Raw genomic sequence first — 19,088 nt, forward strand, 5'->3', positions numbered from 1 at the left:
CAGCTGGGGGCTAGCGAAGAGTTAGAGATAGAGCGGAGGCACAGCTGGGGGCTAGCAAAGAGTTAGAGGTAGAGCGGAGGCACAGCTGAGTTTAGCGAAGAGTTAGAGATAGAGTGGAGACACAGCTGGGGATAGCAAAGACTTAGAGATAGAGCGTAGGCACAGCTGGTGCTAGCAAACAGTTAGAGATAGAGCGGAGGCACAGCTGGGCTAGCGAAGAGTGAGAGATAGAGTGGAGGCACAGCTGGGGGCTAGCGAAGACTTAGAGATAGAGCGGAGGCACAGCTGGGGTTAGCATAGAGTTAGAGATAGAACTGAGGCACAGCTGGGGCTAGGGAAGAGTTAGAGATAGAGTGGAGGCACAGCTGAGGCTAGTAAAGATTAGAGATAGAGCGGAGGCACAGCTGGGGCTAGCGAAGAGTTAGAGATAGAGTGGAGGCTCAGCTGGGGGCTAGCGAAGACTTAGAGATAGAGCGTAGGCACAGCTGGGGCTAGCGAAGAGTTAGAGATGAAGCGTGGGCACAGCTGAGGGCTGGAGAAGGAGTTAGAGGTAGAGCAGTAGCACAGCCGGGGGATAGCTAAGAGTTAGAGATAGAGCGGAGGCACAGCTGGGGCTAGTGAAGAGTTAGAGATAGAGTGGAAGCACAGCTGGGGGCAAGTGAAGAGTTAGAGATAGAGCGGAGGCACAGCTGGGGGATAGCGAAGAGTTAGAGATAGAACAGAGGCACAGCGGGGGGCTAGCTAATAGTTAGAGATAGAGCAGAGACACAGCGGGGGACTAGCTAAGAGTTAGAGATAGAGCAGAGGCACAGCTGGGGGCTAGCTAATAGAGATAGAGCAGAGGCACAGCTGGGGCTAGCGAAGAGTTAGAGGTAGAGCGGAGGCATAGCTGGGGGCTAGCGAAGAGTTTGAGATAGAACGGAGGCACAGTTGGGGGATAGCGAAGTGTTAGAGATAGAGCGGAGGCACAGCTGGGGGCTAGCTAAGAGTTAGAGATAGAGCGGAGGCACAGCTGGGGGCTAGCGAAGAGTTAGAGGTAGAGCGGAGGCACAGCTGGGGGCTAGCTAAGAGTTAGAGATAGAGTGGAGGCACAGCTGGGGGCTAGCTAAGAGTTAGAGATAGAGCGGAGGCACAGCTGGGGGCTAGCGAAGAGTTAGAGGTAGAGCGGAGGCACAGCTGGGGGCTAGCGAAGAGTTTGAGATAGAACGGAGGCACAGTTGGGGGATAGCGAAGTGTTAGAGATAGAGCGGAGGCACAGCTGGGGGCTAGCTAAGAGTTAGAGATAGAGCGGAGGCACAGCTGGGGGCTAGCTAAGAGTTAGAGATAGAGCAGAGGCACAGCTGGGGTCTAGCTAAGAGTTAGAGATAGACCGGAGGCACAGCTGGGGGCTAGTGAAGAGTTAGAGATAGAGTGGAAGCACAGCTGGGGGCTAGCTAAGAGTTAGAGATAGAGTGGAGGCACAGCTGGGGGCTAGCGAAGACTTAGAGATAGAGCATAGGCACAGCTGGGGCTAGCAAAGAGTTATTGATAGAACAGAGGCATAGCTGGGGCTAGCAAAGAGTTAGAGGTAGAGCGGAGGCACAGCTGGGGGCTAGCGAAGAGTTAGAGATAGAGCGTAGGCACAGATGGGGCTAGCGAAGAGTTAGAGGTAGAGCGGAGGCACAGCTGGGGGCTAGCTAAGAGTTAGAGATAGAGTGGAGGCACAGCTGGGGGCTAGCGAAGACTTAGAGATAGAGCGTAGGCACAGCTGGGGCTAGCGAAGATTGAGCTATAGAGCGGAGGCACAGCTGGGCTAGCGAAAAGTGAGAGAGAGCGGAAGCACAGAGGGGGGCTAGCTAAGTGGGGGCTGGAGAATAGGAGAAGGATAGACTCTCAACATAGAATTTACGGAAGGTGGAATCAGGGCCCTGCTGCGAGGGAGTGGTAGACGCAGAGTGGAGCTCCTGAGATGGCCGCAGGAAGGCACGCCGCAAGCTCGCCCTAGGCGTAGGGTGACCAGACGTCACGGTTTTGCCAGGACTGTCCCGGTATCTGGTGCTCTGTCCCCCTTTGTCAAGATGGTTTCCATTGGAAACGGCACTGGTCCAGGTTTTTGGTAGTAGGTCTTCATAGCTGGCATCCATGAATGCACAATCACACACAGAAGAAATGCTGCATTTTACAACTTAAGATAGTGTTAGTCTGTGATAATTAATTAAAGTATCTGTTTATTTGAACAGTAGCACTTAAACCCCCTTCTCTTCCAACTGCTACTGAAGTGTAGTGCCTTGACAGTCACTTTCAAAATCAGTCCTACTTTGATGTTAGTTTCCCTGTCCTGTTATTTTTTACTTTTTAAATCTGGTCACCCTACCAAGGCGGCATCAAGGCACCGCTGGGGTCATTACAGGAGAGGTGATGGGTCTTCTGGGGGTGTGGGAGCTTAGAAGACCCGGGCCATCCCGGGATGGACTCGCCACTGGGAATGAGGGAGGGAGGGAGGGTGTGGTGGGGTGGAGGAATGGATCGGAGCACCGCCTATGGAGTGCAGGAAGGTGGCGTGGAGGTGGGCGCAGGGGGGCACAGCTGACAGGGTCTAATGAAGGAATTGCTGGGCACTTGGTTCGACAGGTGTTCTCCGATGGATGCAGGCGTGTCCGTGAGTGTGGCGAGTTAGGGGGTCCACTGGTGACTGTGCGGGCACATACCAGGGCATGTGCCTGGCGTGGGGCAGGCACTGGGCATGATGATAGGGGAAGAGTTATTCTATGAAAATGAATGGACCTTCGGGGTCCCGGCATGATGGCTACAGTGGGGCCGCCGGGCACCAGGCGTGCATTCAATGCTTTCGGTGGTGTAGGGGGTCCCCATGGTGCGGGCAGCTCCTGGTCCCAGGTGCCAGGGCTGCCTAACACTTCTGAATAATGAGCAGCGTCCTGTTTGCTGAGAGGGTGCAGTGGAGTCCTGCCTCCCATTCCTGACCGGGTTCCCTCTGCTTTGCTTTCAGACGTGAACGAGTGCGAGGGGCCCCCGGCGCCCCCATGCGAGCAGAGGTGCCTGAACACGCTGGGGTCCTATCAGTGCGCCTGTGACCCGGGGTACCAGCTGGCCGGAAAGCGCTGCACTGGTCAGTACCCAGGGGTTCTACTGGGGGGCGGGGGGTGTTGTGGGGAACCTCTTAGACTCCTACAGGCAATCTACTGTGCTGAGCCAGCTGCAGTTGGTTAGAAGTCAGGGGTTTGAGGTGCATTCCCACTTCCTAGCTGCAGTCTCTGTTGATGTCCCCTTTTCCTGCCCCCCCCACACCCCCTTGACGTTGGCAGTGCCCCTTAGCATCTTGGAAGCTTTATGGCATCTGGTTGTAATGGTTGCTGACCAGGGAAAACCTACCAAAGTCCCAATTTAAGCTTGTCTGCATGTTGATGCGCTGCCCTGAGTCGCCTATAAGCCTGACTCTGAAGGGGTAGCACAAAAGATCCCCCTTTCGTCCTAAGGTGACCCCCCTATTTATGACATGGTGCCAGTGTCACAGTCTTCGGACAGCTTCACCCTTTGATTTGGATGCACAGCCCCTTGCTCCCTGAAAAGGAGTATAATTGCTCCCAAGTGGTTTCTAAGTTTTGTGGTTGTTGGTTTTGTTTGGTGCACACAGGAACCACCACCCAGCTGGTTATATGCTCTGCCAAGAAAGCACAGGGAGCTCAAATGTGGTCGCAGAGCCCCTGAGTGGGCACCCTCCCATAGAGCAGGTTATGTGGCCGTGTCTCACAGCTGTCCCATGCCCCATGTTCTACAGTATCCCCCTGCATATTTGAGCCCACCCCTCCCTCCCCCAGAGAGGTGGCTGCGTTAGCTCAGCTCGTGCGTGCAGGCATGCGGGTGCTTTGTGCTTTGTAAAGTGTGTAATGAGTGCACGTCTCCCTTTTGCAGACATTGATGAATGCGCCAGGGAGGTGTGCCCCGCGCAGCAGCAGTGCAAGAACACCCCGGGGGGCTACCTGTGCCTGAAGACTTGCCCTGCTGGCACCATTCGCTCGGAAGCAGGCATCTGCGCCGGTAAGTGCACGGCCACCGCTGGGGCGGGCGGGCGAGCAGCACAGGAGGTGCTTTCACAGTGCCCATCCCTGCAGCTGATAACCACATCTCCCAACCCCTCTCTCCTCTTGGCTCACAGACGTGGATGAGTGCAGAGACGGCTCTCACCTGTGCCGATACAACCAGGCCTGCGAGAACACTGTCGGGGGGTACCGCTGCACCTGCCCCCGGGGGTACCGGGCGCAGGACCTTGGACGCCCTTGCCTGGGTATGTATCAATGCTTCTTCTGGGGAACAGTACTGGGACCGGTGGGGGCTAGCATTGAACGGTGGGTGCTGCAGGTGGGGACAGAAGAGCACTGGCAGGACTGTGCTTGAGTCCCAGTACTGTGTATAGGATGTTGAAGGTTCGGACTGAGAGCCACTGGCAGGACTGTGCGTGAGTCCCAGTACTGTGTATAGGATGCTGCAGATCAGCACTGAGAGCCACCGGCAGGACTGTGCGTGAGTCCCAGTACTGTGTAGAGGATGCTGCAGGTCAGCACTGAGAGCCACTGGCAGGACTGTGCGTGAGTCCCAGTACTGTGTATAGGATGCTGCAGGTCAGGACTGAGAGCCACCGGCAGGACTGTGCGTGAGTCCCAGTACTGGGTAGAGGATGCTGCAGGTCAGCACTGAGAGCCACCGGCAGGACTGTGCGTGAGTCCCAGTACTGTGTATAGGATGCTGCAGATCAGCACTGAGAGCCACTGGCAGGACTGTGCGTGAGTGCCAGTACTGTGTATAGGATGCTGCAGATCAGCACTGAGAGCCACTGGCAGGACTGTGCGTGAGTGCCAGTACTGTGTATAGGATGTTGAAGGTCAAGACTGAGAGCCACAGGCAGGACTGTGCGTGAGTGCCAGTACTGTGTTTAGGATGTTGGAGGTCCGGACTGAGAGCCACTACATGGTCTATTTGTGATTTCCAGTACTATGTATGGAATGTTTCACAGTACTGTATGTTTCGGTGCTGCAGGGCATGGCTGAGGGCCACTGGTAGGGCTGCATGTGAGGCCCGTACTATATAGTGAGCGCTGCAGGCTAGGAGGTGGAGGCACTGGCAGAGCCGAGTCACAGTACTAGATATTGCATGCTGCAGGTCAAGACTGGGACTCACCGACCTACGATTTCCTCTATTTTCATCTGCGGAGGGGTTTACGCCACATCGCCGTAGCAAGTGCACTCTTTAGGTGGATCCCGAAACAGGCCACTGGTGCGTCCTCCGTACCCCCTGCAGTACCCTGTGGTATGCAAGCATTGGCACCCTTAGCAGGAAAGGGGACCAGTCTGGTTAAGCGGCAAAGCAGCGTAGTTTAATCTCCAAGAGGTTCCTCATTATCATGTATTACACAGGGAACACTTGAGTCCCCCCAGTACCTTTTCAGGGTTACTAGGGCACCAGAGTGAGCTGGGATGGGGGGTGATAGTGACCCGCACACCACATAGAACAAGCTGACTTGCCTTTGGCAATTCATTAATATGAGTGATATTACTACAATACATCTCAAATGGTCCTTATTGCACCTCGAATGGTCCTTGTTGCACCTCGAATGGTCCTTGTTGCACCTCGAATGGTCATTAATGCACCTCGAATGGTCCTTGTTACACCTCAAATGGTCCTTGTTGCTCCTCAAATGGTCCTTGTTGCACCTCAAATGGTCATTAATGTACCTCGAGTGGTCCTTATTACACATCGTATGGTCCTTGTTGCACATCCAATGGTCCTTGTTGCACCTCGAATGGTCATTAATGCACCTCGAATGGTCCTTGTTGCACTTCGAATGGTCCTTGTTGCATGGTCCTTATTACACATCGAATGGTCCTTACTGTATCAGAAGGTAAAAGGTTGAGGCCGCCCTGCTGGGGTTCTGCCCTCTGGCCAGCAGGTTGCACACATGCAACTCTTCGAGGTTCATCGGCAGCCTGCCTTCTCATGGGTCCTTTCGCTTGGAAGGGTTTTGGGGGTGTTCTTTTTGTTCTTGGAGCAAAGCAGGAATCCATCAAAAGGGGACCTTGTTCTCAGCCACCCAGGAAGCAAAGGCTGAGACACCAGTGAAGAGCGCTGCGTGGAGAGTAGATAAGCAAGAAGCTGGTGGGCCCTGCCCAGGATACACCGCCTCCCCCACTCCAGCTACTCCTAGCCTGTTCCCACTCCTGAGCTCCAGCAAAGTCCTGGAGGATGCAAATGACTCCCTAGAGGAAAAGGTGCAGCAGGGATTGGCTGTTGAGGACTTTGACCTAGGCCTCCCCCCAGCAGGCTAGGTTTCCCCCTTGAGGTCCTCTGACCCGGAGTTGGGTATGCACGCCAGTGCCCCCACCCCAACCCCCTCCGGTTGACATCTCCTTGTGAACTAAAAGTGACCAATGCCCCATGCTCGTCCCAAGGTCCAGATTCTCCCTTCAGCTTCTCGGCCCGCCAACGTGCCCCCCGAACCACCCACCTGCCAGACCCATGGACCAGGGTCTAAGCTATCATGCCCACTTGCCCTCCAGCCCTCATTTTTCCACTCGTTAGAACCTGTATTAAGACAGATTTTTTGCAAAAGCTGATTGTTCACTGTTGTTCTATACAAAACGACTTTGGGTCCTTCTCGTTGGCCAGTCCTTTAGCAAAGAGAATCCTGGACAGACATGTCCATCTGTTTCCCCAGAAGAAGGAGCAGCTTTTTAGGTGGTCTTTGTTTAGATCCCCGCCTGGGGAACGCGCGGGGCGCAGGCCGCTCTGATAATGATACGCGGGAGCCGGGGTCATACCACAACCTTTATTTAACTACAGGCGGCAACTGCCACAACGTTTCCTCGTCCCTCCCCTTCCCCTGACGTCACGTCCTAGACGTCTCGTATTGAGGCCGCAACGGCGGCCCGCCCACACAAAGATATGGACCAGCTGACATCTCCCCCCTTTTTAACATGAGAGGCCATTGTCTTTCTTCTTACCCCATTTCTTCTATGAGGCGAAGTGGTTTCATGCGGCTCCTCTGGGGACGCTTCGACTTGCCCGGTGTCATCCTCTCCGTCACGGGCATCGAGGTGTTTGCTTCACTTTCCGACTCTTCCCCATCTCCGTGGTAGGTTTCTTCACGCCTTCTGTCCTCTTCACTGTCTCTCTCCATATCCCAACGATCTCCCTGGTGGGGTATTACGCGTTTGAATTGTGAGCTGTTTCTGGTCACCGACGAGCAGTCATTTCTCTGTGCCGTGACCATGGTTCCTTTCTTGTGTGTCACGATGAGGGGAGTGGGCGCGAAGGTGGTTTCCTCCTTTCGGTTTTTTGGTTGCCTGAGCCATACTTCATCACCTGGTTGCATTATATTCTCACGGGCCCGTCTCTTCCTGTCCGTAAATTCCTTCGTTTTTGCCTTGCTCGTTTCATCGTTGACTCTTGCCTCATGTTCCAGCCTTGTCGGTTCATTTGGTCTCGGATCCTCTGGTAATCTCGTGGTGACCGGTCTTCGGAACAGCAGGTCTGCAGGGCAGATTCCCGTCGTACTATAGGGGGTGTGTCTGTATTCCCTGAGCAGCTGGTTGAGGGCTTGCTCAAATGGTTTGTTTTGAATGTGGGCAATTTGTAGGGTCCTCTTGACATTGGCCATGAATCTTTCGACCATGCCGTTTGCCTGTGGCCAGCGAGGGGCTATCCGTCGATGTTGAAACCCCATGTACTTTGCAAACTTCTGGAAGTCGTGGCTTATGAATGTGGGACCATTGTCCGATTTTATGACCTTGGGAATTCTGTATGCTGACAGCATTCGGTCGAGTGCGGGGATGACGCTTGACGTTGCGCTGCTTTCCACGATCTGCACGTCTGGGTATCGTGAGTGCTCATCCATGAGCACCACTACGTGTGTGCCGTCGCTCAGCGATCCAAATAAGTCTACTGCAAGCTCCTCCCACACTTTGTTCGGTAGTGGTGACATCTGTAACGGATTTGGGTGAGGAGGTGGGGCTACCTGTGCACAGGTGTGGCAGCCCCCCAAAATGGTTTCCACCAGGTGGTCGAGCTGCAGGAACCACACTTTTTGTCGGAGAAGGCGTTTCATAGCAGCTACCCCTCGGTGTCCTTCGTGGGCCAGGTGTACTGTCCGTTCCCGGAGTGTTCTTGGAACAATGACTTTGCAGCCTTTTAGCAGTACCTTGTCCTCTACCACCGTTAGCTCATCTCGGACTTGATCAAGCCACTTGACGTCATCTCTGGTCGTGTCCGGTTCTGCCCTTGCTTGCTGTCTCATAGAGGTCTTCTTGTTTGTCTGCAGGCAGTGTCTTGTGATTCGGAGTGCTGGGTCTGATTCTGACTGTGCCAACAGTTCTGCCCATCCGACTGGCAGCGGTTGTAGGTGGTGTATGACATAGTTAATGTATGCATCTGCGATGGATGGTTGAGGCGCGGTTGAGGCCATGGGATGGTAGGAAAGGTAGTCTGCAGGCTTCTCCTCTTTCCCAGGCCGGTGCTTTACTGTGAATTTATAGTCTTGCAGCCGCAAGCCCCATCTAGCAATTCTCGGTGGCATTGTGGCTTTGGGGTTGCCATAGATGGTGATCAGTGCTTGGTGATCGGTGACTATCGTGAATTCCTTGCCATACAGAAACAGATGAAAATACTTGCAGGCCCATACTACTGGCAAGCTTTCCTTTTTCGCTTGCGAGTACGCCTGTTGCGTGGTTGTTAGGCTCCTGCTGGCATACGCCACTATGTGGACGTTGCATGGTTCTTCTGGGTCCTTTTGGGTAAGTATGGCACTGAGTCCTACGGGGCTGGCGTTGACGATTATTTTGGTGTCTCGGCTCGCGTCGAAGTATGCCATGTCTTCTGCCTGTGATATGGCACCTCGGATCACTTCAAATGCCTCTTGGCACTCCTTCAACCAGATAAACAGTGTGTCTTTGCACGTGAGCAAGCGTAACGGGTTGCTTGCTCACAGTGGCGTAGTCCTTTAGGTATCTGGAGCAGTAACTGGCCGAGTCTAAAAATGAGTGCAAGTCCGTCATGTTCACGGGGTGGTGGGGGGGTGGCTGAATTGAGAGCTTTGACTTTTTCTGGATCCGGCCTCATTCCTTTGTCCGAGAAAATGTGACCGAAGAATCTTAGTGATCCCTTTGAAAACTCACACTTTGCTTTGTTTAGCGTTAGTTCTGCTTCCTCCAGTGCCTGACACACTCTGTGTAGTGCCATGTCGTGTTCTTCTTGTGTTTTACCGTATTCTAGAACGTCGTCTGAATAGTTCAGGCAGTTTGGGACATGTCGAATTACTTTATGAATCTCCTCTTGGAAAATTTCGGCGGCAGAGGAGATGCTGAAACAGAGTCTTTTGTATTGAAAAAGGCCAAGGTGAGTTACAAACATGGTGATGTATCGGGATTCAGGCGCAATTTCAATCTGGTGGTAGCCTTTTGTCAAATCTAGTTTTGAGAAGACCCTTGCTCCGTGGAGGAGATGGATCATGTACGTGATCCTGGGTGCCTGGTGTCTCTCTCTCTCAATGGCGATGTTGGCTCTGCGCATGTCGACACACAGGCGTATGGACCCATCTGGTAACTTTTTGGGGATGGGGACGATGGGTGACACCCAGGCTGTGAGTCCCGAAACTGGTTCAATTACGTCCATTTTGATTAGTTTGTCGAGTTCCTCTTCCACCTGCCTTTGAATGTTGAATGGGATCCCTCGGTAGTGTTGGGCCACGGGTTTGACAAGTGGGTTTATGTGCAGGTGTACTTTTCTGTTTTTTAGTTTACCTAGACCGGTGAACAATTTCAGGAACGTTTGTTCAATCGCTTCTGGTTTGGCAAAATATTTATGAGCCATCAGCTGATACAGGATGTGTACCAAACCCATTTCTACTGCCGTCCTGAAACTTAGTATGCAGCCACTGTTAGCTTCGGTTTTTAGGATGTGCAGAGGGATTCTTGCTGTGTGTTCCTTATGAGTGCACCAGGCCGTGATCGTGCCTTTGCACGGCAGAGGAGTCGTGGAGCCATAAGGGTAAATGTCAACCGTGGCTTACTTGATTTTAGGCAACGGTGCGAGCGATTCATACGCCTGTTTGCTGATGATATTGACCGTTGCTCTGGTATCTATTCGAAATTTTAGTGGGGTGTTGTTCACGGGTAGTGTTAGTACGGGGCTGTGTTGAGTAGCTGCGATGTTGTCGTTGATGGCCCACACATAGCCCTTCTTCCTTTGATCTTCTTCTGACGATGGGGTGTTGCTGCTAGTGGGGGACCGTGTCTAGATGTATCTTACGAAGCATCTTCTGTGTAAGCATCTCGTGTCCTTGGATGAGCGTCTGTCTTCCCGAGTGTAGCGGCTTTTCCAATCACTGTCTTCTCTTCTCTTGGGTTTCCGGTCGCTCTCTCCTCTGGACCTGCGTGAGCTCTGGCGGATGTATCTGCGCCTATCCTGCGTTCGGGGGTCTGCTTGGTGTGTGTGCTGGTGCATTCTTGCACATGGCCCTGTAGTGATCCATGCCCCCGCATGCGGCGCATCGGCGCATTACTGTCCCATGGCCGGACATTCCCCCGCATGGGGGTATTCGTATCCGCATTTGTAGCATGTGGCCTCGGGGCGTTTCCCTCCTTGAGCGGGGTTCGAGTAAAGCTTGTTGATTGTTTCGGTGTTTTCTCCGTGTTGTTGTAAGGACACTTTACCCAGGTTGTCCAGTTGTGAGTCAACTGCGGCTTCCATGCGGGCCAGTGCTAGGATTTCTTCTAGTGATCTCTGCTTTTGTAAGAGTTGTTTGCGGAATGGTTGTGAGAGGCATCTTGCGATCACTTGCGATCTGAGCGCTTCCTCATTGGAGTATTTGTGAAATTCGCAGTGTTTTAATTTGATGCAAAGGCGCATTACAAAATTGTCTATGGACTCTCCCTTTTCTTGTCTGGTCGTGTGAAATATGTGGCTTCATAATCAACATTCGTGTGTGGTGCGAAATAGTATGACAGTTTGGCATGAAGTTCTCCATATGTGACGGTGTCACCATTAAGCAATTCACCTGCAATGTCCCTCACTGCCGGTCCCACTGCCATAAATAGTGTGTTCTTTAGTCTTGTGTCGTCCGTTAGGCCAATGGCCCCTGCGTAGAATTTGAAATCTCTGAGCCATATGGTCCAACGGGGTCCTAGATTTGATGTGTCCCGTATTTCAAAGGGGTTTGGCATGTGCATGACTTGGGAGGCTCCTCCTTCACTTTGTGTGAGCTGGTTGTAGCCTTGGTTAGCATCAGCTCCTCCTGACAATGCTGCTGCTGTGCCCGCCCCTCCTGATGATGAGGCTGTTGTACTTCCTGAGTCTAACATTCTGTCTGGTGTCCAGAGACTCTGATTTCACGCAGTGTTGGATGCTGCCTCTCGTGGCGTGCTTGTGCCCTTGGTTCTATGGGAGCAAATTATATGTTTAGAGTCCTATAATCCTTCCTCCATGCCTCTTATGGGTGGTGGGCTTTTAGCCTCCTGTTTTGCCCGTGCCGGTTCCACCCCGCACGTGCCTTATGAGCGGCAGGCTCTTGAGGGTTTGAGCGTGGGCGGGCTTACCCAAGTGATGCCTTCGATTGCTTTTGGGTCCGTGTGAGGCCTTTGTGGCCTTCAGCTCACTCGACTGCTCGGGCCTTTCCTGCGGTGCCGCACCGCTCTGTGAAGCGGGTGCTTGTCTCCTGCACTGGGGAGGGGGCGCGTGTTTCCAGGGCCCCTCGCAACAGGTGCCCGCCGTCAGGTGCCGTTCCGCGGTGCCTCGCGAGTCTGAGACGGTGCGCGGCTTGCCAGTGGCTAATGTGTCCGAGGCGCGCCGATGCGCTAGACTGCTCGGATGCAGACCTCGACACAGCACTGGTGGGTCGTTTGCCCGCTCGTCGCCATTGTTTAGATCCCCGCCTGGGGAACGCGCGGGGTGCAGGCCCCTCTGTAAATGATACGCGGGAGCCGGGGTCATACCACAACCTTCTTTATTTAACTACAGGCGGCAACTGCCGCAACGTTTCCCCGTCCCTCCCCTTCCCCTGACATCACGTCCTGGATGCCTTGTATTGAGGCCGCAACGGTGGCCCACCCACACAACGATGTGGACCAGCTGACAGTGTTTGATTAGAGAAGTCTTAGCCATGACCATAAGCTGTCTCTCCTTTTGGGCTCCTAGCACGGAGTGGAGCGTTGCTTCTCTCCAGTAGAGCCAGTGAAATGCAGGCTCTTCCAGCCCCAGAGCCCTGCAGCTCTGCACCCCCACCAAACCCTCACCCCACATCTCAAGAATGCTTCCCGCGTGTCCCCTGCCTCCCCCTCCCTCTGGCCACATATGAGTGAGCACACGTAGGATCAAGCACGCCAAAGGGCTTGCTTATAAAACGCAGCTTGTGGCCGACACGCCCCTGGGCACACCCCTTCTGAACCGTATGGGCACTCTCTGCCCCACTCCTGTGGCATAGTGTGTTCACTTCTTGGAGATGGACAGAAGAATAGGCTTGCCCACTGTAGACATGTAGAAGCAGGCCCCTGTTTCTGAGCTCTCGAGTAGCCCATTACTCTTAAACACTCCCCCAAGTGCTCTAAAGAACTTCTGTGGGTGCCACCTTACAGACGGGGCGATACCAAGAAGGCTTTGCCCCATAACCTGTTTCAGAGAAGATGGGTGTGAAATGTGAGGTCATTATGGCAGCCAGGTGGGAGGGGTACATGAAGGGGTCACACTATCCAATCCCACCACATGATGACACACGTGTCCCAAGAGTAGTTGACGGTGGCAGACTGGCATGGTGGCTAGGTTGATCTGCTATATAGATTTCACTAAAGCATTTGACTTGGTTTCGCAGCCCGCTTTGTGGAGAAAATTAATTGCTTGGGGAATAAATCCGACAATTCTGTACTTTATACAGAAAAGTTATATGTACACTTCTACAGCGGTCCTACCAAGTCAGGCTGGCATTCATACCAACTACACCAGGACAAACTGTGGCCTGAAACAAGGATGTGTTTTCTCACCCATACTTTATAATCTTTATATGGTCGATCTACCACTGATATGGAAATAAAAATCTATCCCCCCAAAATAAATGGAACACACATGCCATGGCTCTCCTATGCGGACGATATAATATTACTAGATCAAACTCCGATAGGTCTCCAGCGATCTCTGGAAGCTCTGAGTACATATGCAGAAAGAAATGCCATGATAATTAACACATAGAAAACAAAAACTGTGATCTTGGGCAACAGTACTAAAAAAACTAAAACTCTAAGATGGAATCTCAAGGAGACTAAGTTGGAAAATGTCGGAGAATTTGTTTACGTGGGCTTTCCAATTAAAGTAAAACCTGAAATGAAATACTACCAAAACTATACAGCAGCCACAACCTGGAAAAAGTGGTTAATTACCCAGCATTATATAATTCCTCATGGAGGATATAATAGACAAGGACTCATCGAAATATACCACACTGCAATAATACCGGGAATCATGTATGCGATGGAAGTACTACCCTATAGGCAAACACAATGGCTCAACAGTCGTGAAGGAAAAATCCTACAATCAGTTATGAATCTCCAGAGATCTATTCCGGTTCAGGCTCTAAGGCTTGAGTTCAGTGTAAGGTTACTAAGATCAACGTGGCAAACACAAAGGGTACGATGAGACATGAAACTTCGTCAAGCTTTAAATTCAAATCACTTACGCAAAGGAATAGGTGAAGCTTGCAATATGGAAAACAAGAACGACTTTCCGCGGGACCTGAAAAATACTTCCGAAATATATTTGGAAGAATTGGGCTTTGATATAACAACAATTGATACTGATACAAATTTTGGAAAGAACCTTAAAATTAAGGGATAGGATAAGAAACATTGATAACCTATATGTCAAACAAAGATATAAGGAGTTTTCTTATCAACATTTTCCAATATACAAACCTAGTAGTTATTTGAGTAAACTATGTTCATTAGACTTAAAATGCTTTACACTCTACCTGAGGTTCAATATCTTACTCAGAAGAGAATACTGGGCTAACAAAAGCCCAGCATTTCGATTCACAAATGCCAAATGGAAATCGAGAGCAGTAGACATATATTGACGGCTTGTGTGTCACTTAAAAACTGTTATTACAAAGGCTATGGTAATAAAATAACTCATCTTGAACATTATAGGAGATACATTTTGGTCTGCGCTTGTAGGAGCAAAATCTGTAGTACTTTTGGCGGCAGCCTGGGGTGTATGGTAGGAAGCAAAAACGAGACTTGTTGAATGTAATGATAAAATAGAAGCATAATATTTTAAGTATTCTGACTGTAATGTATACCATTAGATAGGCAGATGCATTTTTGTAATTTTATTTTAAAGGATTATTAGAAAAATTATGTGAAGATGTCTTGCTACTTTTGTAAAAACTGTTAAAAGTTTAAAATTAAATATGGCACAATAAATAAAAAAGGAAAAAAGGTTGATCTGCCTCTCAAGCTTTTAAGTATGCTTTCTGCTTTTCTTCCTTACTAGACATCAACGAATGCCAGCAAGTGCCCAAACCCTGCGCGTTCCAGTGCCAAAACCTTGCCGGGAGTTACAGATGCCTGTGCCCTCCTGGCAAGGCATTACTAAGCGATGGCAAGTCATGTGCCGGCCTGGAGAGGACGCCGGGCAGCAGCGGTGTGCAGACCGAGCTAGCCCGCCCCAGTGGACCTCTGTCGGGCAACTCGCTCTATAACTGGCTCACCTTGAATCAGAACCGAAACGGGCCGAACCAAGGCAGCAGGGGCTGGTGCCCCCCCGGATACACGCGGCGGAGTGGGAGCTGCACAGGTAAGCCTCCTGCCCACTAGCTGGGCAATGATGAGGGCGAAGCTGCACTCACTCTGGCTCTGGTGGCCCATGGCCTTAGCACTCCTATGGAAGGCTGGGGGTTAAGTAAGAATACACCTCAGGAACACTGTGTGTTTAAAGGGATTATGTTGTGAAGGCGTCCCTGGGGGAAAGGAAGAATATCAGGCCATTGACGAGGCTAATGTGGATAAAGTAGTGCTACTCCTCATGATTACTGTGGGTAAAGTAGCGCTACTCCTCAGGATTACTGTGGGTAAAGTAGCGCTACTCCTCAGGATTACTGTGGGTAAAGTAGCGATACTCCTCAGGATTACTGTGGGTAAAGTAGCGCTACACCTCAGCATTACTGTGGGTAAAGGAGCACTACACCTCAGCATTACTTTGGGTAAAGTGGGGCTACACCTCAACATTAATGTGAGTAAAATAGCGCTTCACCACAGCATTACTGTGGGTAAATTAGCGCTACACTCAGCATTACTGTGGGTAAAGTAGCGCTACACCTCAGCATTACTGCAGATGAAGTAGCATTACACCACCGCATGACTGAGGGTAAAGTAGCACTACACCTCAGCATTACTGCAGATGAAGTAGCGTTACACCACCACATTACTTAGGGTAAAGTGGTGCTACACCTCAGCATTACTGTGGGTAAAATAGCGCTACTCCTCAGCATTACTGTGGGTAAAGTAGCACTACACCTCATTATTACCGTGGGTAAAGTAGCACTACACCTCAGCATTACTGCAGAGGAAGTAGCGTTACACCACTGCATTACTGAGGGTAAAGTAGCACTACACCTCAGCATTACTGTGCGTAAAGAAGTGCTTTACCTATGCATTACTGTGAGTAAAATAGCGCTACACCTCAGCATTACTGTGGGTAAAGTAGCGCTACACCTCAGCATTACTGCAGATGAAGTAATGTTACACCACTGCATTACTTAAGGTAAAGTAGCACTACACTGCAGCCTTACTGTGGGTAAAGGAGCACTACACCTCAGCATTACTGCAGATGAAGTAGCGTCACACCACTGCATTACTGAGGGTAAAGTAGTGCTACACCTCAGCCTTACTGTGGCTAAAGGAGCGCTACACCTCAGCATTACTGTGGGTAAAGTAGCGCTACACCTCAGCATTACTGTGGGTACAGGCATGCTACACCTCAGTATTACTGTGGGTAAAGTAGCGCTACACCTCAGCATTATTGTGGCTAAAGGAGCACTATGCCTCAGCATTACTGTGGGTAAAGGAGTGCTACACCTCAGCATTACTGTGGGTAAAGTAGCGCTACACCTCAGCATTACTGTGGGTAAAGGAGCACTACACCTCAGCATTACTTTGGGTAAAGTAGGGCTACACCTCAGCATTAAGGTGAGTAAAATAGCGCAACACCTCAGCATTACTATGCGTAAAGAAGCGCTACACCTCTGCATTACTGTGGGTAAAGTAGCGCTACACCTCAGCATTACTGTGGGTAAAGTAGCACTACACCTCAGCATTACTGTGTGGAAAGTAGCGCTACACCTCAGCATTACTGTGGGTAAAGGAGCGCTACACCTCAGCATTACTGTGGGTAAAGGAGCACTACACCTCAGCATTACTGCAGATGAAGTATTGTTACACCATCGCATTACTGAGGGTAAAGTAGTGCTACACCTCAGCCTTACTGTGGCTAAAGGAGCGCTACACCTCAGCATTACTGTGGGTAAAGCAGCGCTACAGCTCAGCATTACTGTGGGTAAAGGCATGCTACACCTCAGCATTACTGTGTGGAAAGTAGCGCTACACCTCAGCATTACTGTGGGTAAAGGAGCGCTACACCTCAGCATTACTGTGGGTAAAGGAGCACTACACCTCAGCATTACTGCAGATGAAGTATTGTTACACCATCGCATTACTGAGGGTAAAGTAGTGCTACACCTCAGCCTTACTGTGGCTAAAGGAGCGCTACACCTCAGCATTACTGTGGGTAAAGGAGCGCTACACCTCAGCATTACTGTGGGTAAAGGAGCACTACACCTCAGCATTACTGCAGATGAAGTATCGTTACACCATCGCATTACTGAGGGTAAAGTAGTGCTACACCTCAGCCTTACTGTGGCTAAAGGAGCGCTACACCTTAGTATTACTGTGGGTAAAGTAGCGCTACACCTCAGCATTATTGTGGGTAAAGGAGCACTATGCCTCAGCATTACTGTGGGTAAAGGAGTGCTACACCTCAGCATTACTTTGGGTAAAGTAGCGCTACACCTCAGCATTACTGTGGGTAAAGGAGCACTACACCTCAGCATTACTTTGGGTAAAGTAGGGCTACACCTCAGCATCAATGTGAGTAAAATAGCGCTACACCTCAGCATTACTGTGCATAAAGAAGCGCTACACCTCTGCATTACTGTGGGTAAAGTAGCACTACACCTCAGCATTACTGTGGGTAAAGTAGCACTACACCTCAGCATTACTGTGTGTAAAGTAGCGCTACACCTCAGCATTACTGTGGGTAAAGGAGTGCTACACCTCAGCATTACTGTGGGTAAAGTAGCGCTACACCTCAGCATTACTGCAGATGAAGTAGGGATACACCACCGCATTACTGAAGGTAAAGTAGCACTACACTGCAGCCTTACTGTGGGTAAAGGAGCACTACATCTCAGCATTACTGCAGATGAAGTAGTGTCACACCACTGCATTACTGAGGGTGAAGTAGCACTACACTGCAGCCTTACTGTGGGTAAAGGAGCACTACATCTCAGCATTACTGCAGATGAAGTAGTGTCACACCACTGCATTACTGAGGGTGAAGTAGCACTACACCTCAGCATTACTGTGGGTAAAGGAGTGCTAGACCTCAGCATTACTGTGGGTAAAGTAGCGCTACTCCTCAGCATTACTGTGGGTAAAGGAGCACTACACCTCAGCATTACTGTGGGTAAAGTAGCACTACACCTCAGCATTACTGTGTGTAAAGTAGCGCTACACCTCAGCATTACTGTGGGTAAAGGAGTGCTACACCTCAGCATTACTGTGGGTAAAGTAGCGCTACACCTCAGCATTACTGCAGATGAAGTATCGTTACACCACTGCATTACTGAGGGTAAAGCAGTGCTACACCTCAGCCTTAATGTGGCTAAAGGAGCGCTACACCTCAGCATTACTGTGGGTAAAGTAGCGCTACACCTCAGCATTACTGTGGGTAAAGGCATGCTACACCTCAGTATTACTGTGGGTAAAGTAGCGCTACACTTCAGAATTATTGTGGGTAAAGGAGTGCTATGCCTCAGCATTACTGTGGGTAAAGGAGTGCTACACATCATCATTACTGTGGGTAAAGTAACGCTACACCTCAGCATTACTGTGGGTAAAGCAGCACTACACCTCAGCATTACTATGGGTAACGTAGGGCTACACCTCAGCATTAATGTGAGTAAAATAGCGCTACACCACAGCATTACTGTGGGTAAAGGAGCGCTACACTCAGCATTACTGTGGGTAAAGTAGCGCTACACCTCAGCATTACTGTGGCTAAAGGAGCACTACAACTGAGCATTACTGTGGGTAAATTAGCTCTACACCACAGCATTACTGTGGGTCAAGTAGTGCTACACCTCAGCATTACTGTGGGTAGGATTAGCTCATTACGGTGGGTAAGATTAGCTCATTGCTGTGGGTAAGGTAGCACGGTAGCTCAGCCTTGTTGTAGATGTTATGTGTAGGGGTTACTGTGGGTAAAGTAGCACTACACCACATCATTACTGTGGGTAAAGTAGTTCTACACCACCGCATTACTGTGGGTAAAGTAGTTCTACACCACTGCATTACTGTGGGTAAAGCAGCGCTGCAGCACTAAACCAAAGCATTACTGTGGTTAAAGTAGCGCTACAACTCAAGATTAATGTGGGTAAAGTAGCACTACACCACAGCGTTCTGTGGGTAAGATTAGCTCATTACACTGGGTGAGGTTGATCTGTATCTTGGCCTTGTTGTAGATGTTAAGTGTAGGGGTTACTGTGGGGAAAGTAGCGCTGCACCACAGCATTACTTTGAGTGAAGTAGCGCTACAGCATTACACCTCAGCATTACTGTGGGTAAAGTAGCGCTACAGCACTAGACCTCAGGATTGCTGTGGGTAACGTAGCACTACACACCTTCATTACTCTGAGTAAAGTGCCACTATAACTTGTCATACTGCAGATGAAGTAGCACTACACCACCGCATTACAGTGGTTAAGATTAGTTCATTGCTGTGGG

General features: G+C 50.6%; 1 protein-coding gene across 2 annotated transcripts in view; it reads left to right on the forward strand.

Annotated features, from left to right (window-relative positions):
- The window catches only part of HMCN2 (hemicentin 2), a 936,787-nt gene that overhangs the window by 905,036 nt on the left and 12,663 nt on the right, over positions 1-19,088 (forward strand). For both annotated transcript variants that reach the window (XM_069609262.1, XM_069609261.1), the window contains 4 exons: positions 2,987-3,106; positions 3,910-4,035; positions 4,154-4,282; positions 14,521-14,823. In XM_069609262.1, coding sequence (XP_069465363.1) covers positions 2,987-3,106; positions 3,910-4,035; positions 4,154-4,282; positions 14,521-14,823 — 678 coding nt within the window. The remainder of the gene's footprint in view (positions 1-2,986; positions 3,107-3,909; positions 4,036-4,153; positions 4,283-14,520; positions 14,824-19,088) is intronic.

The sequence above is a fragment of the Ambystoma mexicanum genome, chromosome 8 (assembly GCF_040938575.1).
Source record: "Ambystoma mexicanum isolate Mex_15411 chromosome 8, UKY_AmexF1_1, whole genome shotgun sequence".
In the NCBI taxonomy this organism is placed as follows: domain Eukaryota; kingdom Metazoa; phylum Chordata; class Amphibia; order Caudata; family Ambystomatidae; genus Ambystoma; species Ambystoma mexicanum.